At 55.1% G+C, this 25583-nt stretch overlaps 1 protein-coding gene across 8 annotated transcripts; it reads right to left on the minus strand.

The window, feature by feature from the left end:
- Positions 1–5192: 5192 nt before the first annotated feature.
- On the minus strand, positions 5193–24723 carry METTL22 (methyltransferase 22, Kin17 lysine). 8 transcript variants are annotated; one of them, XM_070231057.1, is made up of 12 exons: positions 23551–23900; positions 22675–22766; positions 21292–21458; positions 19476–19817; positions 14152–14192; positions 13918–14062; positions 11952–12023; positions 10385–10438; positions 9282–9362; positions 8729–8831; positions 6912–7080; positions 5193–5298 (listed from the first exon to the last, which is right to left on the minus strand). In XM_070231057.1, exons 3-12 carry the CDS (start codon positions 21395–21397, stop codon positions 5263–5265), a joined length of 1149 nt encoding a protein of 382 aa, XP_070087158.1. In that variant the 5' UTR covers positions 21398–21458; positions 22675–22766; positions 23551–23900; the 3' UTR covers positions 5193–5262. The 8 variants fall into 8 exon arrangements, 4 of the variants coding, with proteins under 4 accessions (XP_070087158.1, XP_001916570.2, XP_005598993.1 ...); XR_011424365.1 differs by lacking the exons at positions 22675–22766; positions 23551–23900 and adding an exon at positions 24440–24577 and having other exon boundaries at positions 6912–7237; XR_011424366.1 differs by lacking the exons at positions 22675–22766; positions 23551–23900 and adding an exon at positions 24288–24444 and having other exon boundaries at positions 6912–7237.
- Positions 24724–25583: the final 860 nt, after the last annotated feature.

Raw genomic sequence — 25583 nt, forward strand, 5'->3', positions numbered from 1 at the left:
AATGGTAAGTGCTTAACATACATGGGTTTGATCTGAATTAGGGTGTGGGGCTAGCTGGGTGCTGGCCACTCTCGGCACAAATGTGCCACTGTATAAGGTACAGCGCGTTACTTATAGAGTTCCCAGTGACTCTTGGGGGACACACGCTTTGGAGCCGCTGTTGGTGGCTAAGGGACTGGTGACTGTGCCCTGGATTTCTAGCGCTGGTTCCCGCTATGGATTCATGAGGCTGGGGCGCCACCTCGTGGCGGGAGTCCTCCAGTGAGCCAGCGCCGAGGTGAGGGTCTGAGAGGGTCCCGCCTCCTCAAGCCTTGGAAGCCGGGGGAGGAGAAAACGACCTCCAGGCTTGTTGGGAGGCGTGAAGCCAAGAACAAGCTGCGCACCCGTGTCCACCATGGGTTGGCTTAAAGCAAGAAGACCTGAAAGCTCCGGGCTTCCATTGACTTCAATCATTCACTCATCCGTTCATTCACTGGGCACGACTGGCTCCTTCTCATCTTCAGGACCTGCCCCCATCGCCTCCCCCATCGCCTCCCCTGGTGAACGCTCTCCTTGCCTCCTGGACGGCTTTATTTTTCTTTGTAGCTTATCAACTCTGTCAACGTTATACTTCTCAAACCATTAAAACTTAATTCTCTTAAAACTGAGAGTGAGCACATGCCCACATCTTATTTCATTCACTGAGGGCTGTGCAGGATGACCAAGCCGGTGCAAAAGAGAACACAAAAAATGGGGACTTTTATAGTAAGTGGGAAAGATGATGAGATGAAATCGCCATATTAGGCAAATTTGGTTAACGTCCTACAGGGCAAAAGACTTTGTACCCCGTGGGGTTATCTTCCTACTGGACAGAAAAGAAAATCTGCAGTTGACAGACTTGTATGACGCTCGTGCCCCGATCCGCCGTGTGCCGGGATACGCTCTCACAGACGCTCCAGAGCACGGCCATCTTTTCTCCTTACTTCTGGTTACTGGATGGTTGTTCGGTACACAACCGGACATAGGGTGTGGATGTATGAATGCTTATTGTCTGTTGCCGTGTCTAGTGATGGGGACGCAGGTTTAATTAACCAAGTTCTAGTTAATTAAGGCTTTGCTACATGCGGCAGCTCAAGAATAGTTAGATTTTCATCGCTACAAGTCTGCCGCTTAAAATCACCAAGTCGTTTCCATGGGAAAACAATTCAAGACCCACTTGGACCAGGCATCTATCTATCAACTGATAGATATTTCCCGTGGCCTTTAATCACTGATGGTGACGGTGTTTCTTCCTCCACTTCCTCCATCCTTTCCATTCATTCCATCAGTATTTTCCTGTTGTCACAGAAATCACACCCTTGAATGCCAGAGGGTCTGACAAGAATGAGTGCCCGTGTGGGGACAGGGATCGGGCTGCCCCGAGAGTCCAGGGCATCTTTCATCCCCAAACCCCCAGCCTGAGGGGCTGACCCCGCCCACTAACTTCCAGAGCAGATGGCCCTTTGTGGTTCTCACAGAGGCTACAATCCACAAACCCTCAGGTGGACTCCTCAGTCTGTTGGGAGAGGGACCATAACATCACCTAACAGTCCATGGATGTGAGCAGCACTGGCTGGCCGCCCCAGCGTTGCTGGGCGTCACTGACCACTGTTGGAAGAGCAAGTCCCTGCTGGCCCCCACTTCGGGGCACCGTACTGAGTTGCCATGTGAGATGCGGCACAGTCGGGAAGGTCGCCCTGGTTCCAGCTGGGATCCAGGGTTCCCAGCAAACCAGGCAGACATGACACCCCACTTCCATCCTCCCTCTGTACCGAAGAGCTTGGACGCCGAGGTCGTCTCGCCAGGTGCACGTCTCCTCCTACAGGCAGCCCACCGTACGTCTTGCTGGAGGCGGGACTCAGCCTGTGGAGGATGACTTGCCTATTCCTCTGAGGGCCTCCAAAGTGACCTTCGTGGATAACACGGAGCCTGGAATCTAAGGTGGCCTGTTCAACACGACTTCTCAAATTTGCTCTTCGCCCAGCTATTGCTGCAGGACGGGGTAACAAATGGGATCCATTTTCTTTATAGAGATGGGTAGACATCGCTCCTAATGATTTGTCTAGCACGTGACAGTGACAATCAACCTCATACATCACACAGGCCACCAAGCACAAGTTGAAAAGGCCCAACGACTGAAAGCCTGTATTAGGACACCTGCAATCTATCGAAAACGCCCCTGGTACACCTTACACGGATTGTCTAATATAATCTCCATGATAACTCTGTGAAGAGAGGAGTCACCTTACAGATGAGCAAACTGAGGCTCAGAGAGGACAAGTCACTTGTCCAAGGTCATCTGACGGGTCTGTGGCAGAGCCAGGATGTGAACACAACACCAGAGCGTGTGCTCCTAACCAGAAACAACACGCACGGCCTCGGTCTTCACAGTGGTCCCTGGACCAGCAGCGCCCGCACCAGCTGGGGCGTCATTCCACCGCAGCTTCGAGCCCCGCCCGAGGAACTGAGCCAGGACCGGCACTTTGGCAAGACCCCCGCTGGTTTCCCTGCACGGTAATTTGAGAAGTGCTGGAGGCCACAGTGTCACGTGTTGGTTTTGCCAAATCTGCCCTGTGCAGGCGTCAGCAACCAAGTCCCTCCTTGGGCCACGTATTTCTCTGAAAACGTTACACTGTGTCAAAAAAAAAAAAAAAAAAAAAAAGAGTCCAACGGCCCAGGTTAACGCCCCAGCAGAACATCGCGATGGTTTGATGATTCTGAAATACGGCTGCCGAACGAGCACTCACAGAGGCTCCAGCTAAGCCGTAAAACACGGTGAGAGGGGCGTGTTCCAACTCTGAGAAGTGGAACTCTGACGATGTTGTGAGTTATGGGGATCAAGATTAATCTCCGGCTCCACGGAGAGGAAGCCATCAGGCCGAGTGGTTTAGACACAAAAACACTCTCCCTCAAGTGCCAGGTGAAAGCCGGGATGGCTCTACTGCTGGGTGCCAATGCCACTTACGGGCTCGTCCCCGGGAGCGCTGGGAAAGTGTGACCGTCAGCGCCGACATATCGCCAGCTGGGGGCTCTGTCCCTGGGGTTCTGCCTGAACTCATTGTTAACATAACCTGTCGTGATCTGCAACTCCGCTCCACCACCCAAGTCCATCAGGGCCGGTTTTTGGGTAGGAAGCTTGGAAAATGGTAATAGCCCAAAGGCTATGCTTCTCAAACTACTGTAGACACAGATCACCTGGGGTCTTGTCAAAATGCAGATTCTGACTCAGGTCTGGGCTGAGGCTGCTTTTTTTAGTGGGGGGGCGGTGAGGAAGATTGGCCCTGAGCTAAGATCTGTGCCAATCTTCCCCTATTTTGTATGTGCGATGCCACCACAGCATGGGTTGATGAGTGGCGTGTAGGTCTGCTTCTGGGACCCGAACCCACAAACCCCAGCCCTCCGAAGTGGAGCATTGAACTTAACCACTATGCCACTGGGCCGGCCCCAAGCTGCTGCATTTCTAACAAGTTCCCAGGTGAAGCCACCACCTTAGCCACTGGTCCGGGCACCACCCTGTGGGAACGTGGGAAGAGCATGGGCCTGCCCAGGCAAGACACGTGTGAGCTCCAAGCCTAACTCTGCCACTTGGCAGCTGTGTGACGTTGGGCAAGTTGCTTAAACTCTCTGAACTTCAGATTTCTCATACATAAAATGGGGATATTTCCACCTTTTAGGGTCTTTGTAAGATTTAGAGATAACATGTACATTTTCTTCCCACTCCCAGAGGGGAGGAGGGGGACTCATTCCCCTGCATTGCCTTCACTACAGGTTCAGCTGAGACTCATTTTTCTTTCCTAAAGTAGTTAGTTCTTTTCCAAGTCAGGGTTTCTTAATCTTGGAACTACTGACATGTGGAGCTGGGTCATTCTATGTTGTGGGGGGTTGGCCTGTGCATTATAGGATGTTTAGCAGCATCCCTGACAGTAGCACCCATCTCCCTGAGTTGTGACAATCAAAAATGGCTCCAAACATTGCCAAATGCCCTGGTGGCAAACTGCCCACAAGTGGGAAACAGCATTCTAGCAATAATTCACATCAACGGTTCATTCAACATACGTGTTGAGCACCTACTTTGGGCCAGACTGTATGCCAGGAATATATTAAGTCAAACAAGGTCCCTGACATGGAGATTTCCTTTTGGAGCCTCAGTCTTCTCAACTGTTAAGTGGGTAGAACCAGGCTGTTGCCCTCCTAGAGTCGTTTGGGAAGACGAAATGAGTTAAACTTGCAAACGCCTTGGCTCTGGTGCCTGGATTAAGTCAAAGGACTGGGGATCCGATGGGCCTGGAACTCTGGCCTGGTGCTTGGGGAGACGTGAGCGTTGGCAGGGACAGCTGCACTGGAGGAGATCTTGGCTGGGAGGGGCCATGGCAGGCCCTGGAGGAAAGTGTGCAGGGGCAGCAAGATGGAGCCCAGACTGGAAAGGAGAGAGGAGGAGGGACAGACAGTGGGAGAGGGGCGTAGAGTGACAAGGTGAAGGGGGAGGGTGACAGGGAAAGGTGGATAGGAGGAGTACAGACAGAGGCAAGACGGAGAGGGGGACGGAGGGGAGCAGCGGAACCAGCCCGGCACAGAAGGGACACGCCCACAGGGCAGAACACTGCATGGACGCTGGGACAGCCACACAGGACCCAAAAGAGTGGCTCTTATGTTTGTTCCAAGCACACCTGATTTGGGTTATAAAGGGTTAAAACAGAAACTGGAGGCCACTTGCCAGGCTAGCTCAGTCCAGGAGCCAGCCTCTGCCTCATCCTCCCAAGGGCCCCACCAAGGGGCAGGGTCAGAGCACACACAGCCTGGAAGGGGATGAGGCTTCTGTGCCTCGTGTTGAGTGGCGTTAGTACAGCAATTGTGGCGATGGTATTAAAAGCATCTGTAAGCAGTTAATACAGGGGACCATAAAAGACCCCTGCCCCCAGGGGAACTGCATGGTTACAGTGATCGACTGGAGGGGAATCAAGTTGAGGACAGTTGCCCAACTGGACCAAGCAGCTCCCGAGCATTCTGGAACACATATTCCCAGCTGGCAGCTTGGCAAACACCTACGACTAAATGGACTCCCAGCCCAGATCAGCATGGCTGGGAGGCAGCGACGGACTCCAGGAAGCCGCCCGGGGTCATACAAAGGGCACCCGCCATGTTTCTAAAAGGATAAGATCTCAAGCACACTGCTGTGCGGGCTTCTGGTTTTATTAGGAAGCTCTTACAGGAACAGTCTGAAGCCGTGCTTGCGGACGCGACGGGTCACGTTACTGGCTCCACAAGGACCTTCCAGAGCTCCTGCAGCAAACAGAGAAAGGAAGAGTCCCAAGGTAGGCAGATGAGCCTGTCACAATCCCGTGGGGAAGTGACTGCGAGAGCACAAACACCACACGAACACAGGCGGCGCGAGCTTCTTCTGACGTCTCTGTCGCTCTGCGCTGTGCCCTCTGCTTGACTGCAGGAGAGAAGCTGAAGGGTCAGTCCTGGCATTAACCCAGGAGGCGCCAGGATGCCACATAATCAAAAGGGACCAGGAGAAGGACAGCAGGTAGCCACAACGCCTCCATCTGGGGAGGTCTCTAGTGCCGTGCGGTGTGGCTGATTTTCTGGGCCACGTGATGCTCCCCTCAGTGCTGGCAGGTGGGGCAGGTCTGGACCATGCCAAGTTCTCAGTGGGAAGCTCGTGTCCCCACTAGCACCAGGAGCCCGTCTGCTGGCTCCGGGAGGCTGCCCAGAGGCCGCGTGGCAAGAGGAGGCTCCTCACAGCGCATGGCGCACGGCACCCACATAGACGCAGCGCTGTGCTTGCTGGGGACAGGATTGGAGCGTGAGAGGGAGCCCCTGTCCCCATTCCTCCTCAGAACCAGCCTGGCTGCCACAGCCTCAGAGAGAGGGAGGCCGCAGCCAAAGGCGGAGAGAACAAGATGTTAATTCTCCACCTTTGCACTTCTAGGAAGCCAGCACCTGGAAACTTTCAGGGATTTTCAAGAGAAATTTTGACTTTCGAATTTTCCCCAAGTGCTGGGTTTGAAACGGTGAGAGGAAGCCTCGGGGCTGTGGGACCGCCCCAGCTCTGCGTCTCCTGCTGGCTGACCGGCCCTGACCCAGCATGAACCGAGACGGAGGACGAAGGAGCGCAGCGCAGCGCCTGGCACGGCATCCTTAGGGGAGAAGGCAGAGGCCGAGGTGGAGAGCTCCCACAGAGAGGGTCACAAGGGCCATGGGCCATGAGACAAGCCCGCCTAGTCCGAGGCCAGCGCCTTCTGGGAGCGAAGATGAGCCCGTAAGCACCAGGCCTGCATCGAGATCTCCACCGACCAGGCGCCCACCAGCCTCCTGCCTCCCATGGCCCTCCACCCACGGCCTGGCCTCCTGCCTCCCACGGCCCTCCGCCTGCGGCCTGGCCTCCTACCTCCCGTGGCCCTCTGCCCGTGGCCTGGCCTCCTGCTTCCCGTGGCCCTCCGTCCGTGGCCTGGCCTCCTGCCTCCCATGGCCCTCCGTCCGTGGCCTGGCCTCCTGCCTCCCGTGGCCCTCCATCCGTGGCCTGGCCTCCTGCCTCCCATGGCCCTCCGTCCGTGGCCTGGCCTCCTGCCTCCCATGGTCCTCCATCCGCAGCCTGGCCTCCTACCTCCCGCAGCCCTCCACCCACGGCCTGGCGTCCCCTGGAGTGGGCACTGCGGGGACAGAACGTGCTGGGAGGTGGCGGTGAGGTGCGCCCGCAGGCCCAGCGGGATGGAAGACTCCCGAGACGGGAGGCAGCCCACCATGGGCCCAGTAAAGCCACAGTGCTCTCCTTGCCAGCTGCTCCCTGCCCCGCGTCTGGGAGGCGTGGTGCCAGCCAGCCTCCTTCACCCCAGAGTTGGTGTCAGCTGGAGTGACAGTGGCCCCCACAAGTGCGGGGCCGCACCTACCAGCTGCTGGATGCGCTCATAGGCGAGGCACTGCGGGAAGGAGGCATCCACGGGCTCCACCACGAAACGCCGCCGGCCGTCGGCGAGCTTCTCCAGCTGGCGCAGCGCGGAGCGGAAGTGGTCATAGGCCTCGCAGGTGACGTCCAGGTCTCTCAGCGTGAAGTTCAGCCTGCAGACAAGCAGCCGACACACACCCTGGATTTGTGGTTCCGTCGCAGCCCGCCTTCCTGCTGCTCTGATCTCCCGTCACATCGGGGGACTTGAACTGCGTGCCTGCCGCGTGCTGAGCCCGAGGGCACTTCCTTCCTGAACGTGTGGGACCGAGCCTGGGGGTGGAAATGGTTACCACCTCCATTTTACAGATGTGGAAACTGAGGCTCAGGAAGGTGAAGTCATGGGCCCAAGATGACCCTACTCAAGACAGTCCCTGCCTCTGAGGAGCCACAAATTGGTGTGAGGGGGAGGCAGGCCAGCACCTGAGGCCTGTCCCCCACCCCGCACCCAGCACAGCGCTGGCGCCTGGGCTGCCCATTTACTCAACGAATGGACAAGGGCAGAGGGACGTGCAGAGGCTCTGAGAGCGCGGGGGGCAGAGAGCTGGGAAGCTGGCGGGGTCGGGGAGGGGGGCGACTTCAGAACCGGGTCCTCATGAGCATTCCCGGCCCGGCCACCTGCACCTTTCTGTCCCCTCATCTGGTGATTTAACACCAAATTCAAATGCTTTGCCTCTTTCCCTTTTCCTTACAAAATCTTTGACTGAGAGAGACTGCAAGCATATAAAAGGAGCGAGATCAGAGGGATGAACAGCCCAGCTTCAACCAGCGTCAGCTCACGGCCTGTCACCTCTGCCCTCCACCCTTCCCCCAACTGCCAAAAAGCACATGCCAGACATCACAGCATTTCCGCCGTGAACATGTCAGCGTCTATCTTGAAAAGACAAAGATTCTTCTGCCTAAAACAAATTTAACGATAACTGTTTAACATCAAATATCCAGTGTTCAACTTTTTTTGACTGTCTTGACTTTTTCCTTTACGGTCTAAAAAATCAGAATCCACGTGGAGTCCAACCAACCAAGTGAGGCTGCCCCTGGTCACGTGTGCCTTCCCGGGGTCCACGACGTCATCAGTACAAACAACAGATGTGCGCCCACGGACAGCTTTGTACACAGCCGTGACCGCTTCCACAGGGCAAATCTCGAGGTGGAACTGCCGGGTCAATAAGTATGTTTGGTTTCATGGCTTTTGCTACATATTCTTAATCGCCTTCAGGAGAGTCATGGGCTATCGTAAGAATTAGAGAAAACTGTGCACAGAGTGTCTAGCACCATGTCCATCACAAGATGGACACTCCGCCAACAGCAGCCCTAATGTCTCAGGCTATCCAGGCGGAAACACTGAGGGCTCTGTCTGCCTCTGGGAGGACAGGGACCCATGCAGCCGAGGAGACTGCCAGCATCCTGGAGGTACTGTTCAGAGTGGCCCTGACGGAGCACGGGGGCCCCCGCAGCTCGGCTCTGGGGCACGGCCTGGGGTGCACTCGAGACCTCGTCTCCGCACTGACCAGCTGAGGCCTGCACAGGCCCCTCATGCCGCTCGGCCTTCCCCTCTTCACCTGAAACACGGGGACGGCAGCGCCTACACAGAGGTGGGGCTGGGATGTGCATTAAATGAGACCCCGTGTGTAAGGGACCAGCACAGGCCTGGTACACAGCAGGTACTCAAAAAGCAGGTGACAATGATGACACTGATGGGGACACATTCAGAAGGTGGGAGCCTGGCTCTCGGGAAGGCGGCACGGCCCCAGCTGCAGAGCTCACCTCTTCTCCACCGACAGAATGGCTATGCAGGCATTTTTCAACTTGCGAGTGAGTCGGAAGAGTGTTTTAAAGAGAGCGTCTGTTAAGTCATCGTCGTAAAACACTGTGGGGAAGAAAACGGGCAAATGTCAGAGGAATCCCTTCCTCAAAGGACTCCACAGACACTAGAGGGAAATCCTTACAGATGCAGGACAGCGACAGTTCTTGGAATTAAAACTGCACAGAGATGTGGTGGAATGTCCTGGAAAGGCTGTTCTTTTTTGCTGAGGAGGATTTGCTCTGAGCTGATATATCTGCTGCCAATCTTCCTCTTTTCGTATGTGAGCCACCACCACAGCATGGCTGCTGACGGATGAGCTGTGTAGGTCTGCGCCCGGGAACCAAACCCAGGCTGCCGAAGTGGAATGCACCAAACTTAACCACCAGGCTCTGGAAAGACTGTTCTAAAATATGGAGAACTCCATGGAGCAGCAGGGACACTGCACCTGACTACCCATGATGGTGACACCGGCTGTGACAGTGACACCAGCTGTGACATGCAGGATGTTCTTACCTTCGGCTGCAAGCAGAATGGTGGTGTGGCTGTACAAGTCAGAGACGTCCTCTTCTGACCAGCTGAAGGGGACCTTGGGATCTGGGAAAGGAGAAGAAAGGATGCCTTGTGCTCACTCCTCTCTGCGGGCCACCGGCTCTAACCCAGAGACTGACCAAAGAAGCTCCAGGAGGGAGAACAGCTTGGGGAAGTTTAGCAGTGGCCACCAGGCAGACCTGAATCCCAGAGCCCAGCTTCAGGGCCCCGGCTGCCCCCATGGAGAACTGCGGTGAAAGTGGTGCCCACTCAGCCAGTGAGGGGCAGGCGCATGTTGGCTGACCTGCTGCCCTGGCCGGTAGCCTGTGCACAACGTGATCTGTACCTGCATGCACGGCACTCCTGCCCCCATTTGCTGTGCAACCCGGAGAAAGGTGCTGCACTTCTCGGGGTTTCAGTTTCACACTAGAATGAGTATAACTACACTCCCTCACAGGACTGTCGGGAGATCAAAGGACCTAATGTATGCTAAGGGCGCAGAAGGTGACAGGTGCTCTGAACAAGCAGTGATTTCCTCACCTGATGTCTAACAGGAGAAAGAAAAGCTTTCATACAGAGACAAGCACGCAGGTCTGAAACAGTCCGCGTAGGGAGTTTAGAAAACCCTCCCATCCAGGGCCTGAACCCACGTGGCCAACCCTGCTGCGGGAACAGGGCAGCGCGCCAAGCGGGAGGCAGCTTCCTGCAAACAGTTTACTGTGGTCTATGCCCTAGAGTCCCACAGATGTAGGTTCATACCCTGACCCTGCCAAGTACCAGCTGTGTGACCCTGGGCAGGCACTTAACCTCTCTGAGCATCAGTCTTCACTCCTAATTCATCGATTACTGCAACTACCATACAGTGATGCTCTGGGGTCCCACTAACAGAGTGAGCGGTAAGGAGCCAGGTACACGGCAGGTGTGCCCAGAGTGACAGCTGTCAGCCAGCGGCCATGGAGAGCACTTGCCGTGAGCTGGGGGCCGTGGGAGCAGCTGGGGCTCTGCTGGCCAGTCAAGGCCACAGGCCGATGGCCTCGAGCTATGACAAGGACCCAGCGAATGAGACGGGACAGGAGAGGAAGACGCACCTGTGCAGAGGTCGTCTTTCAGCCAGTCCAGTTCTTTGACCTTAACCACGCCGCCTGTAAAACACACAGAAGCCCCAAACTCTACAGACCACCAGGAGAAAGAGAAACGCTCACACTGCGCACCGAAATCCACCCCTCCCTCCTCCTTTTCACCTAGCCATCCTCCTAGCCCTCCCTCCCTCCACCCCTCCTCGCAGCCTCCTGCTGCCCACCCGCCCTCCTTCCTACCCATCCGTCTTCCCACTCACCCACAACCACCCCCGTCTCCTTTCCTTCTACCTGCCCAGCATTTCTTGAACGCTAAGCATCAGGTCCTATGCTGGGCAGGGGGAGTCAGATTTGAGACATGTCCCCGTCCCTGGGGAGCAGCAGCCTAGGCGAGCACGGACCAGGCAGTGTGCTCAGGGCAATGTTAAAGGGCCGTGCGAGGGGCACAGGAGGAGACAGGGGCTCTGGTGTCAGACAGGGGGTGTCAGGCAGGGCTTCAAAGAGACAGGGACTCACGCCTGCACCTTTGTGACTGCCTACTGTACACCGGGCTTTCAACAAACACTGTGACAGCGGGGTTGAACACAGACAGGGCCCTGCCCTCAGGAGTCCATGGCTGGCAGACACCAATCAACTAGCCACACAAACAAATGTCAAAATGTGATGGTTCAAGGTGTCATGAGAGTCTGTTAGGGGACTCTGATCTCATCTGGGGGTCTGGAGACCTGAGCACAATTAGGACCTGACAGGAGGAAGAGGGAGAGAACATTCCAGGCAGCGGGGGCAGCAAGTGCAAAGGCCCTGAGGGGAGGGAAGCCCAAGCAAGGCCAGGACAGCTGGAGAGGGGGCCTCTGTGGTGGAGGGGGCCGGGACTAGCAAAGGAGCTGGTGTGTTCTCAGAGAGCACCGGGAAATCTCCATGAAGGGGCCGAAGGCTGTGGCCTGGAGGGCGCTATTCTGAGTCTGGAAATGTGCCCTCAGCTGCTCGAGGAGGCAGGTCTGGCCAGGGGCGCAGTTAGGAGCCGGCTGCCGGCATTTGTCACGTGAGCTTATTCCCGCAGGCGGTGCAGGAACCTGAGGATCAGGCAGGCGGGCTGAGGGGTCACTCCAGGCAGAGGGAAGAGCATGTGAAACGAGTCCTCAGCTCGCTGGAAGCAGGGCTGGACAGTGGGGCTGTTGGGAGCAGACGCAGGAAAAGCAGGCCGGGGCCAGACCAGGGGGCTGGGGAGCCAGAGCGAGAGCTTGGACTTCACCCCAGAAAGGGTCAGGCTTGTGTCTTAGAAAGGTCCTCTGGACACGACGTGGAGGACAGCTTGGGCGGGTCAGACCAGGAGCTGGGGAGACAGGAAGGGGGCCACTGCCCACATCCAGAGGGAGAGCTGACATGAGACGTGGCGGTGGGTGTGGGAAGGAGGCGACCCAAGGACAGAGTCATCTACGACCTGAAGTTACGAGAAGCTCTGCAACGTCTGCTCCCTCCGCTCACCGTGTGTGAAGGAAGCGGGTGGAACCCTGCCCCCAGAGTCAGGGAGCTGGGCCCACCTGCCAAACAGAGCGCCCACCCACCCTCCTGGCCTCACCTCCAGCAGCGGTCAGGTGGCTGTTGAGGGCAATGTTCCGCTGGCACATGGTTAAGAGGTCTGCACCAACATCTGCAACGACAGGAGGGCGTGCGTCAGGCGCCAGCCGTGTTCCCTCGGGACATCTGAAAAGTGTGCCCAAGTCACCGGCGACCCCTAGCTTCCCCCTTCCGATCTCAGAAGCAAGAGACGACTGCCTTGAGATGCTCACTGGGAATCACCGAGATGCAAACCATATCGGCAGGTACCATTTTCCGACCAGTGGATGTTAAAGATTTAAAAAATCCCATACTACCGCCCCACTGATGAGATCGTGCTCTCTGATAAAGCTTTCTAAATGGCACGTTGGCAGGTCTGAAGGGCAGGTGAGAGCACTGCTCGTGTGTCCACGTGCTGGCTTCCATCAACCGTGGCTATGTAAGATGCCACCATTGGGGGGCTGGGCCAAGGAGACATGACACCTTCTGGAATATCTGAGCAACTTCTATGTCAGTCTAATATTACTTCAAAATAAAAAATTAAAAATGAAATCAGTTGGCAATATGTATCAAGAGCTTAAGGAAGTTCACACCCACTTTGAGGAATCAGAAAGGATGATCAGACAACGATGTACAACGCTGTTCTTTGCAGTGCAACCAACAAATGCAAAAAAAGAGACCCAAAAAATACGGGAACTAAAATCTCCAGCAAAAGAATGGTAAAAAAAAAAAAAAAAAAAGATGACATATTACATCATTAAAACTTGTATTTATGAATAATTATAATTTTTAATGAGATGAGAAAACGCTCTCTTTTTTTTGAGGAAGATTAGCCCCGAGCTAACATCCGCCACCAATCCTCCTCCTTTTGCTGAGGAAGACTGGCCCTGACCTAACATCTGTGCCCATCTTCCCCTGCCTTATATGTGGGACGCCTGCCACAGCATGGCTCGATAAGCGGTGCGTAGGTCCGTGCCTGCGATCCAAACAGGCGAACCTGGGGCTGCCAAAGCGGAGGGCACAAACTTAACCCTATGCCACTGGGCTGGCTGGAAAATGTTCTTAAAAAAATGTTTTTCTGGGGTCGGCCCTGTGGCCGAGCGGTTAAGTTCGCGCGCTCTGCTGAAGTGGTCTAGGGTTTCGCTGTTTTGGATCCTGGGCCTGGACATGGCACCGCTCATCAGGCCACGCTGAGGTGGTATCTCACATGCCACAACTAGAAGGACCCACAACTAAAAATACACAACTATGTACCGGGGGGCTTTGGAGAGAAAAAGGGTAAACAAAATGTTTAAAAAAAAATGTTTTTCAGTATTTTTGGCAGAATACAGCTCTGAATATATATAGTTTGATTTAAGCTATTATTTGGGAAAATGTACAAAGGACAAGGAAAAATATTGTAAAAAATATATATACAAACAGTTAAAATGCAGATGCTAGAATGTAAGCTCCCCGAGGACAGGGACTTAACTGTTCTGTTTCACTCCCTCCTCGGTCTCCCGCATCCAGAACCACGTCTGCCACACAGCGGGGGCTCAGTCAACTGCACACTGCTGCAGGAATCTGGGGACTGTCGAATTATGACTAGCTTTTATTTGCTGTTCTGCAAGTTTTCCACAGAGTAGGCAAGATTTTGATAATCAGGAGAAACTAATAAGCTTGCTGTCAGCCTCAAAAAAGGCCCATTCCTCCCAGCTTCCGGGACGTCTGCTCTGTCGTGGGGTGGGAGCAGAGGTACCCGCAGAGTGGCCGGCGCTTGTGATGCGAAGTGGTCCTGTGCCTGCTGGGTGATCCTGCAGTGGTGGACCGGGTTTGCTGGGTCATTCTGACATTACTGAGAAAACAAGGCAGAGGCGGAGAAAACCAGCGGAACAGCATGGCAAAGGCAACAGCAGCCGACGGCCAGCTTCCAGTTTCTCTCCCTCACTGTTTGAGAGTCAGAACCTGCTCTGTGCAGAGGCCACTTCTCAGCCTGAGACGGGTGTTACCTGTACAATACACGGTCTGTGCCACGGTGGCTGCAATGATGCTGGTGAGCCCCATGCCTGCCCCGAGCTCCAGCACAGTGCGTCCCTGGAAGAGGCCCCACTGGGACAGGATGTAGTCCGCCAGGAGCAGGGCGCCCCGCCACACCTGCAGGGGAGACAGGCAAGGAATGACAGGTGACGTGAGGCTCGGGAGGGACCCTTTGGGGCCACGGGAAGTGGACGGGACCTACCCACCTGCTTGCCAACATCCTCCAGTGGGGTGGCCATGGTGTGCTCTGGACAGGACAGAAACCAAAAGAGAAAGGGCCACTGTGAAAGAGGGGATGCACAGAAGACAGACACATGGGGCACAGCAATCTGCAGACACGGCGGCGGGGTGGGTGTTGGAGTCAGGTGTTCTAAAGGGCAGAAACCCAGGCTGCGCTAGCAGGTGTCTGCGTGTCACCACCAGACCAGGCACCGCGGCTCCCTCTCTTTCAGATGACCGGTTACCTCTGTCCCACAGCCCAAGGACTAGGGGCCTGAGAGGTCTTGGCTCAATAATCAAATACTCCACTTTTCTATGCTCAATAACTGCCTATTACAATTGTGATATATTTATGTTGTTTTGATCAATTGCTTGACAATAAATAATCACAACTCATTCTAAAATATTCTCTCATACTTAGAACCACCCTAGAAGTTAAAGTAAGTCTGAACTTTTACCCTTTTTTAGGTGAAGCATGATAAGTAAGTACGATAAGAAGTCTGCTCCAGCACAAGATATTTCAGGATCAGATGTGGTGGTGGGGGTGGTGGGTAGAAGTAGAAATAGGAGATTAAGGAGAAAAAGGAATGATGTCAAACATTTTTGCTTTTAAATAAGAACTGGCTTTCATGTTTGTAGGCAAGATGGTGATGGCTATCAACTCACACCCAACACAGGCACAGGAGGGCAGTTCTGCACGCTCATCGGAATCTCACAAGTCAAACCACACGCTCACAACACAGGAGCAGGGCCTGAGGAGCCGGCGGGGGAGGAGCCCAGCCCGGTGTGAGTAGTCGGGGAGGCCACAGCCCCCTCCGGGAGGGGCTGCCCTTGGAGGTCAGGGGGGCAGCCTGCACGCCCTTGTTTGTTTTCGGTCCCCAGGAGCTCTCAAGGTGGGAGCATGTCCGGTGCCAAGGGTGCCGCTGTGTGTAAAGATGGGTGCCACTCATACAACCAGGGTCTAGAACACGAGCCAACCGCTCTGCGTGGTCTCAACTAACGCAGCGGCCATCTGGCCCCAAGACAGGTGAGCAGCGGCTGAGTGCAGTCCTCCTGGGGACCGGGCAGCTGCCCTTCACACACGCCTGGAACCTGATCCCTGAATCAGAGGAGGCCAACGCATTGCTCCCCAGCGTCTTGGCTGGATTTGATGCTGTGGTTTGGAAGGAGTCACTGTAAGTAAAACATGCCCGTGTCTGAAGGCCTTCGGACTGCTAAAGCCCAACATGTATTCACTTGTTTGAAGCTGGAACAAAAACATGTCCACCGACCCACTGACATCCCCCGTGAACACTTCCTGACGGCACCTGCCCTGAGCCAGGCCTGCGCTGGGTGCCACTGAGACGTCACCACTTGACCCTCACAATAGCCCTGCAAGGCGGCTACCATCAGCCCGTTTTACAGAAGACGACACTGAGACAGGGCTGCAGCGGTCAAAGTGACGGGGAGGCGCACCCTCTCCAGGCCAGGCACCGTGCTCAACGCTTCACGAGCAGACCTCATTTACCCAAGGCCGCCCTAGGCCACAGGTTCCAGGGCCACCTTACAGACAGGAACATGAGTCGGGGTGGGGAGGGGGCCTTGTGACACAGGCTGCCTGGGGCCACAGAGCTGGCAAGTGGCAGACGTGGGAGTGCAAGTCAGGCTGTCTGCTGTGGGCCTGCTTCTCACCCGAGAGGGGAGAGCCTCCTCCCCAACGGGGGCAGAACCCCAAAGGCTGCACAGGGACACGGTTAACAAGGCAGAGGCTCCCAGAGCAAGGGGGCAGGGCCACCCGAGGCAGGCTGAAGGCTTGGCGGGGGAGGGGAAGAGGCCTCCTGGGGTCCTCGCTTCTACAGCCCTGCTCCGTGGGCCCCCGCGGATGCCCGGTCCCTCTTTCCCAGTCTTTGCAGCCCCACCACGCAGCATCCTGGGTGTGGCTCGTGCCCCTCACGTGGGCCTCGTCCGTCTTCCACCCTCTCCTTCCAGTCGGCCTGGCCCAGCCTCCCTGGTCTCTCACTCGCCAGCCCCAGGGACCTGCCCTCCCATGGGGATTTCGGTCACACTCGGCCAGTTTCTTCGAGGGGTTTCGTGGACATAAGTTTTGCCTCCCAGCTGTATTTAAGGTGGGGCTGCTTCCCCTGAGAAAGAACGTGGACGGAGGTCAGACAGGTTTTGCCATGGTCTAGCTCGGTGACTCAAGTGCCAGAGCCACATTTGCTCCTTTAGAAAATGCAGAAATAACATCACTGCCTCATTCGTGGGGCTCCTGCCCCAGTGGAAAGTCAGTTTGTACTTAAACAATGCCAGTGGCATCGGGAGATCGTGAAGCCTGGCCTGAGGAACTCCACCACGAGACTCTCAGATAGAACCCGATCTGCATCCTGCCGCCATCGGAGTCCAAAACCCCTGCTCTCATTTGCCAACAGTCTAGACCTGCGGGAAGCTAGACTCTTTCTCGGCAGGTCTCCCTTCTCCCCTCAGGTCACCCCCAGGAGCTAAAGCTGACGGTGGCTCACGTTCATTCAACACCTGCTCCGTGCCAGGCCCTGGGCTAAGAGCTGTGCCTGTGCCGTCTCCCTCAGCTCCTCATGGCCACAGGAAGCTGTTGCCATTTCAGACACGGAAACTAAGCTCTGAGAGGTTGAGCGGCTTGCCCAGTTCACAGGGCCAGTGCAAAAGGCCCACGACTGGGACTCCCGCAGCCTGAGTTCCAGCCCTGCCTCTTCTGAATTCCTTATCAATAAAATGGGGAAAATGATCACAATTTACTTTGAACCTTGGGTCTGTGGATTCCTTGCAGGTCCACAGATAAACTTTTTAGGTTTTTGTCAATCCTCTGAAATAGCTTAGAATACACAATCTCCTCCCTCCCAGGGAAGTTTTGGTTTTTTTGGTTTTATTTTTGCTGAGGAAGATTCACCCTGAGCTAACATCTGTGCCAATCTTCCTCTATGTTTTAGTATGTGGGCCGCCACTGGAGGCATGGCCACCAACAGAGGAGCATAGGTCCATGACTGGGAACCAAACTCAGGCTGCCAAAGCAAAGCTCACTAAACTTAACCACTAGGCCACTGGGGCTGGCCTGGGAAGTGTTTTTAAAATCAGTTTCTCAAATGGATCCATAACCTGAAAAAAGTGGCTTGGATTATCAATCGGGGGAAAAGGGCGGTCAGGAGAGTGACATTGTGTAGCATCTCCTCTCTGCCAGGCCCATACTAGGCACTATTATTAAACTATCCCCAAAACCCAGAGAAAGCAGTATTCCTGACCCTGTGTCACAGGTGCAAAAACTGAGGCTCTGGGTGGGCAAGACACTCGTCCAAGGTCACCTGGCTGGTGAGGGGTGGAGGTGGGTTCAAGACCCAGCTCTGCAGGACCCCAGAGTCCAAGACCCCATCCCCTACATCCCGTCCTACAGATGGAAGTATTATAGTGTGGATGGAATAACGAGGGGTCATCGCTTCAACTCAGACATTTAATTACCTTTCCCCGTCCTCCCTCAGGGCTGGTAGGACCTGCCGAGCGAGCTGGAAAGAAGGCGACCCTCCGGGCACTGTGGCGCGGGGCCTCTGGGTGAGCTCAGAGGAAAGGGAGGCAGGGAAGCCAGCCAGGCAGGAGCCCTTTCCCCTAAACTCTGTTCTCAGCTTTCAGGATGGTAAACTCCCAGAGCGTTAGACACACCCACACGGGAGGCCAAACCCTCGCTGTGGAATAACAAGTCAGCCACCCCCTCCTCGGGGTGGCTAGTGAAGTGAGGGCTGAGAAAGGCATCCCCATTGACCCCCTCAAGAAACAGTCCCTTCCTAGCCACTTCCAAACGTTCTGATCACGTGACGGGTAAAAACATGGGCTGTGGTGTCAGACAGACCCAGGCATGAGCTGTGGCTCTGCTGCTGACCAGCAGTGTGACCTCAGGCAAGTTCCTCAACCTCTCTGAGCCTCGGTTCCCTCCTCTGTGAAAAAGGAATGCTTATCCCTGGGGAGGACCAGAGGTGATCCATGGAAAACACGAATAAGGTTCTGGTGAGAATGCCACATTGCCCCCACTGCAGTGGCCGGAACAGAGCCTGCCTGGTGCCTGGTAGGGGTTCAGTAACGGCTGAATGGACGGACGCAGGTGTGGGTGGATATCAGACCTGCTGCTCTGTCTGTCTTTGAGAGTGCCCCAAGTGACCCCGTGTCCCCAGCCCTGGCCAGTGCTGGGGAGGCCTCTCTTTGGGCCCTCAGGCACCATCAGGGACCCTGGACCTCAATGAATGGACTTGAACCCGAGCTCCTCCCCCAGTGAGCAGTGCTGGGGGCGGCGAGAGTCCCGGCTGTGGAGACGGACCACGTGGACTGATTCAGAACCTCTCTCACCGACAACAAGCTGCACGGGCTTGGCCTGTCCCTTCCTCATCTGTACAGCCCCTCAGAGGGGGCTGTGAGGACCATACAAGGTGACGTAGGGACACTATCAAAACAGCAGGCGCCAAACCATTGCTGGCTCACTCCCTGCGCTGGCTCCCTCCTTCTCCTGGCATTTCTAGAGATTTGAAGCCCTGGAGTCGCCAAGCCCTCTGCCCGCCTCCACCCCTGCACGGCCGACACTGGATCCTGCTTCTGAGAGCCTGCTGAGGCCCCCTTCCTGCCCCCTTCCCACCTGGCCCCAGCCCCCAGGCCATCTGATGGGCCCACAGCACTCCTCCAGTGTAACTGTGGCTCTGTCTCCACGTGCCTCTGCCACGCTCCAGCTCCGGGAACTCCCATGGCCCCCTGCTGCCGGCCCAGGCTGGCTGAGTCTTCCACAAACCCTACCCCTGACCCACCCCCCCAGCACACTGGGTTGGATCAGGACATGGCTGCGGGAGGCAGAGACAGCAGGGCTTCCTGGAGGAGGCGAGGGCTGAGCTGGGACATGTGTGACAATGAGGGATGTGTTGAGGAAGCATAGGCTGTGGGCAGGTGGCCCAGGAAGGAGGCGGAGCACAAGCTGAGGCCCCGGGGAGGAGGTGGGGAAAGGCCTGAGGTCAGTAGTGAGAGCTAAGCCTGGAGAGGAAGGAATAGCCATGTCAGAGGGCCTGTGAGCCAGGCTGGGTCATCCATCCACACTGTACCCTGAGGACAATGGAGCCGCGAGGAGCCTTGAGCAGGAGGGTGCCCTGCCTGCGTTCTGGAAAGCTCCCCTGCTGGCAGCAGCACTACTGGCTCCTAGTGTCACCTGAGCTGGTCCTGATACCCGTCTTGTCCCATAACGCCCTGGCCCAGGCCCGAGCTAACGCACACACACACCGCCCTGGTCGGCACTGGGGAGCTGCCTCGGTGGCAGGCGAGCCAGACCTGTATTTACCTATTTTGATGACGTCGTGGGGGCTGCTTTCTTGAGCTTCGTCTCCCAGGAGGTCGTCTTCCTCCTGCGTGAGAATCACGGGATGTACCTTGTCTCTCAAAGGCCCCGCCGGCTCGAGGTCAGAGGCAGCCCGTGGTCTTCTCACGACGTCCAGATCGCCATCCTCGTCCAGCTGAGCTCCTGCCCCCTCACCACTGCGGCCAGACCCCGGAGGGGACCCCAGGCTGCCCGTCCCAGCAGGAGGAGTCTCCTCTGCGCGAACAGCTCTGAGACCGCCGGCCTCAACCCCTGAGTCTGCCCAAGAGTCCTGGTTCCACAGAAGCTTGAACCGGGACAGGAAAACTGAAAGGCAAGACAAAACAAAAGGAGAATATTTCCAAGCTGTCTGTTCTTTTCTTCTTCCTCTCCTTCTTTTGGAAAACTTGATTTCCAACTGGAAAGAGTTTCCAAGGCCAGGTGGAGATACGCTAACGTCGACAGAAAAGGCCTGTCTGCTTCAGCTGTGATGCTGGGGCCACCAAAGCAGCCACAGCCCCCACCGAGAGGACTGCACTGGATGAGCACCTACAGGGCGGGCACCAAGCCCACGCTGGCTCACCGAGTCCTCAGTCGCCATGAGGATGGCGGCATCGGCTCCATCTCACAGACGTGGGAACTGAGGCATGGAGCTTAAGTGAGCCGACCAAGGCCGCACGGCTTTGGCTGAGGCAAGTCTCAAATCCAGGCTACTCGAATCCTAAGCTGATGCCCTTCTCACCACACTGCTCCGCCTCTTAAGGTCTGGAGGACAGGACAGGACACGAAGTGTCCCTCACCATCTGGTGGCCAGAACGTCACTGGGACGAGTTTCAGGAAGAGTATGTGTGCCAGGAGAGGCGGGCCGGAGGCAGGGGTGCGAGGACTTGAGCAGAGAGTCCTGGGCTGGGGCCCTCCGTCTCCCCAGATCGCCTGACCGCAGGCAAGTCACTTATCTGTTCTGAGCCTCAGTTTCCTGAATCCAGGAATCCAAACTGGGACACGACGGAAAGGGGAATCACTGATCACACCAGGACGAGAAGCTAGTACAGGGTGACCAGAGCTGGGCAGGGTGGCCAGGGAGGAGCTGTCTGAGAGGACATTTGAGAAGCCAGGGCTGAGAGGGACAGACGTTCCGGGCAGAGAGAAGAGCAAGAGCGAAGGGGCTGAGGGAGGCAGGTGCGAGCAGCGTGTGAGGGACAGAAAGCGGCTGCAGAGCAGAGCGGGGGCGGGAGGTGTGGACACACAGCAGGGGCTGGGTTGGGCTGGGCCTTGCAGGCCAAGGTGAGGAGTCTGATTTTATTCTAAGGGCAAGGGGAAGCCACTGGAGGTTCTAAATCAGAGCAGTGACGTGATCTGCACTTTCAAAAGATCCCCTTGGCTGCTGGGGACATAAGTGTGGGGAGGGTGTGTAGGAGACAGACCAGGGAGCCCCGGGGGAAGGAGATGGAGGCAGCCAGGCAAGGTAAGAAGGTGGGAGGATGGGGCAGGGGCAGTGGGGATGGGGGGCAGTGGGCAGATGGAGCCCCAGGGCCCTGTCTCCCTACTGGACCATGGGCTCACTGAGGGCAGAGCTTGGCTCATTCACTTCTGCAGTCCCAGCATCAAGTCCTGAGCCTGGCACACAGTGGGTGCTCAGGAAAGCACAGGAGTTTACTTGATGAAAGAAAGGCACTTAAGGGGAGTGAGGATAACAATTAAACAATCCAGTCTTCCCAATCTTTTCCCCTAAAAACAAGTATGAGAAAGCAGAAAATGAAATGGGATCCAACGGGCCCCTCCACACGCACCAGAACCTTACCAGGCTGCCCCATGCTGTTCAGCCGCACCATGAGGTGTCTCTGGTTCGGGGTGTAGAGGTGGACGTCTGACAGCACGGTGTCACTTCTGAAGGTGACCTCGTCCATGGCTGGGGTGGGAGCCAGCTACCAAGGCCAGGGTTCCACATTCACCAGGGGCCAGCAGCACCTTCGAGGAAAGAACAGGTCCTCAGCACAGGAGGTCCCAAAGGGGAAGGGTATAAACGTATCCCAGCCAGGTGGTGAACAGCTTCGGGTCACTCCGGGAGAAAGTGCTTCCCTTTCAATTCTCTTTTACGTTTTTTTTTTTGGGAGACAACGTCTCAGAGCCTGGGCTGGGGACAAGAAACCAGCTAGAATTGCGTTGTTTTGTTTGCACTGTGTTCACTTTCATAGCGATCTCTCATTCATGGCAAGAGATCTGGATTTCCATTTATACAATAAAGTTCTTTCCCTCTAAATTTTTTCCAACTTTATTATTACAAATTTTTCAGATAAACAAGAAAGTCAGGGCAGAGCATAATAGACAACCATATACTCATTGCTTAGATTCAATGATCACCAACGTTTTAGCCTATGTGCTCACTCGATCTATCTGGGTTTTTTCCTCCCCTGAACTATCTGAGGGTACATTCTAGACATCACACTTCACCCCTAAATTCTTCTTCCCTAGAACATGCTCCTATGTAACCACAAGACCGTGAGTAAGCTAAGGTAACGAATGATTCCCTTGTGTCATCTAAAACCCAGTCCATAGTCACTTTTCTCCATGTGTCACCCAAATGTCTTTTACAGCCAGTTTTTCCCAAACCAGTATTCAATGATAATTTACGATTTGCATTTATTTTCTCTTTAATCTTTGTTATTCTAGAAGTTGAGCCCAGCTACCCCCATACCATTTGTTGTTTTAAAGCTTTCTTTTTAAATTGAAAAAAAAAGTGAGTGGATTCAAAGGAAAAGCAATTAGGGGAATCATTGTATGGGTGGTAGATGCAGAAAAATTATGAAGGTGACACAATAACTAAAATTTGGAAAAACCACGCCTAAGGCGAAGTGGTCAAAAACAGGCAGGCTCTCCCTCCAACCAAACATCCTGCCTCAGCAGCGAGCAGACAAGCCACGGGCCTTGATGCTGGGCAGAGTGAGGGTAAACCTCGGTTTCCCTCCTCGGTATGCGACCTTGGGAAAGTCACTTCACCTCTCTGGACCCGTTTCTTCAGCTATGTCCTCATCTCACAGGGTTACTGGGGGGGTGAAGTGCTGAGCCGAGTCTTTGCTCACAGCAGTTCTTAATAAATACCAGCAACTTCCTGGCCTGGGGTTGGTTTCAGGTGTTTGACATAAACCCGCCCATAAACCTGACCTCCCACAGGAAGCATTCCTACCTGGGTAGGTGTGCCTATTAGCTGTGTGCCCGAGGCATTTCGGGAAACCTCTCTGAGCCTCTGAACTTCTTCAACTGGAGAATGGGATCTTGCTATAGGGAAGCAAAAAGTTGTCCCAACACAAACATTTTTATGAAAAAGCGGACCCCTTATTAGTTTCCACGCTGGCATTCCTACCCGACACTATATAAGCCAGCACAAAGCACATGGGCTGCAAAGCGAGGCTGTGAATCCCGTGTATCAATGCAGGATTTCATGACGGTAAAGAAAGTGATGGAGGAGAAATGCTAAGCTCCCAGGCAAATGGCAACGAGGACTGGAAAAAATTAGACTAGACCCAGGAAGAGGCAGAGTTGGCGCTCCCAGAACTGAAATACATCCTGGGGAAAAATTGAGGACTTCTGCATATAATTTTGGAGGAAAAAAAATAGGATCCTCTGTGATGATGCTGACAGTTAAGCATGAACCAAAAGATGCTGTCCTTGCAAGAGCACAATTTTGTTGGGAAAATTACATCCCAGAAAATGAATGTTCTTTGCTCTTTCCAAAAATGAGCATAATATTACCAAATTTTCTTAAATATAGACAAAAAATAAACTCATATTCTTAATTTCTAGTTGAATTTTCAGTTTTAAAATTCCAACGACCCAGGCTGGCTAGGAAATGTATTCTGCAACTGAGATACCAGGTGAAGAAGATTTCCTTTAAGGGGATTTTCCCAGAACCAGATAACTGGGAATATGGAAGCATCTGCTACCTATCTCAGGGCCTGTGTGAGGATTAAATGAGACAAGGATCCCTTTTAGGGTTCTGGACGTGGTAAATGCTCAATAAATAATAGTAAGCATTGTCAATATAACAATAATAGTTACTAACATTAAAGGGTGTACTGGAAGATGGGAAAAGGCAATAATCAGTTTCTCTACTTAGGAATAGCTGACTCAGAGTCTCCATCTGGGAATGCGGGAGCTGGCTGAGCTTCAGGCCCCTCTCCTCACGGGGCAGAGCAGAGAAACGAGGCCTAGATGCGGATGAGACCCCCCCCCCCCCCTCCTTCGGGCTGCAGGTTCATCCCGTAGCAGTTGCTGACAAGAGTCCTTGGCTCTTCCAAGGCTGTGGGGCCAGACCCAGACGCAGTCATCCTTCCTCCCTTACGGTTCCCCGGTCAGGGCTGCCCCCCCAAAAAGCAGTTTGCTGGGGTCAGGGGGTTGAAACACCTCCCCGCCGTCCAGTCTTTCTCTCTGACAGGTGTCACTCACTCACTCATTCAACAATCAGGAGCCGGGCGCCGATTCTATGACGGTTCACGGGCAGGCGCGGGATAACGGAAGGCAGGGGTGCAGACTGGGAAGTTGGAGGAACCGAGGCCCGGGGATGTGGGAAAAGACCTGGCCCTGGCCACGGCGCGCAGAGACGGGGTCAGGGGCTCCTGGGACCTCGTTCCCCCGGGGCTCCTCGTTCTGTCTTGCCGCCTCCCTGAACCCCACCCTTGTGGGTTAAGAATCGCCCTCTCAAAAGGCAGTCGCGGGGTGGGCATCCCTTTCTAATCCGGAAGCGGGGGGGTGGTGCTTGAACGCCAGGCAGAAAGCCAGATAAGGACATGGACTCCTTACCCCAACACCCTCGAACACCTTAGAAGGGGAAACTGGGGCTGAGAGTGGGGACTTGGCCTCAGGTCCGTGGGAGCCCGGACTTCAAAGCCAAGCTCGGTACCAGAACACCCCCTGCCTCCAACTCAGTCCCGCCGGCATTCCCAGAGACTTACCGGCCGCGGGGCGCAGCCTGCAGTCCCACGCGACACGCCCACCGCGGGGCTCAGGCGGCCGCCATGATAAGCAGCCTGCGCAGGCGTGGCCCCGCCCCCTCTACGTGCGTCCGCCCCTGTCGCCCGGTGGCCACGCCTACCTGTCTGGGTCGCGCATGCGTGACGGGGCCTCCAGCCGACAGGTGCAGACTTAGCCCTGTGCTCTGAGGAGGCAGGGCGGCGTGGGCGGCGTGGGCGGCGGCGGCAGGGGGAGGTGTAGTTCTCACGTGGCCGGTGTTGTTCTCACGTGCCTGGGGTTGCTGGGGTGGCCAGCCTGGGTGGGGCGGGGCTGCGCGTGGGGGGCTATCAGATAACTCGCCCGCGGTCACCCAGCTAATAGGAGGCGAGGCTTGGATCCGAACCCAGGTACCAGGGCTCCAGAACCTGTGCTGTTAACCAGCATGCCAGCTATTTATGAATTATTGTTAAGATCATCCTTGCTCTTAGTACTCATTATTAATAATAGCTGGTCGTTATTTCATTCATCCATCCACTCATCATGTAGCCAGCACCAGGCAAATGAAGAATGTCGGTCTTAATTTGAGTCTAAGGGGAGATGAAATCTGACACAAATGTTGCGCTCTAAGGAAACTTCCAAGCACGTAATGCCACAGGTGTCAAATATATGTGCGTGCGCACAAGCGCACACAGCGCCTCAGTTAGTACCCTTTGTCTTAACTATTTTTAAGTGGATTTCTCTTTCCAAGACCGAAGAGGGTCAACATCAGCTGCATGGTTTCTGGTGATAAAGCACGAGGGGTTGATAGGGTGACCAAGCAACATAAATAAGAAAAAACCCTTTTTTTAAAGAAATGGATTGTTTCCTTTTTTTAAGGAAATAGATTGTGTGACAGCCGGCTGGGCATCCTGGGACGCCATTCTGGTTCTCGTTCTCTCTTGTTCACTCAGGGCACTCTCTGTTGTCCGCAGGGAGTGTGTGACTGCTGGGAGGGCATCAAAGAAGGTGGTTTTCACACCCCTGAGGTTTTTGTATTCAAACTAGTAGAATAAAGCAGGCATGGGGCTGGCCCAGTGGCACAGTAGTTAAGTTTGCACATTCCGCTTTGATGGCCTGGGGTTCACCGGTTCAGATCCCGGGTGCCGA

Source organism: Equus caballus, chromosome 13 (assembly GCF_041296265.1).
Source record: "Equus caballus isolate H_3958 breed thoroughbred chromosome 13, TB-T2T, whole genome shotgun sequence".
Taxonomy (NCBI): domain Eukaryota; kingdom Metazoa; phylum Chordata; class Mammalia; order Perissodactyla; family Equidae; genus Equus; species Equus caballus.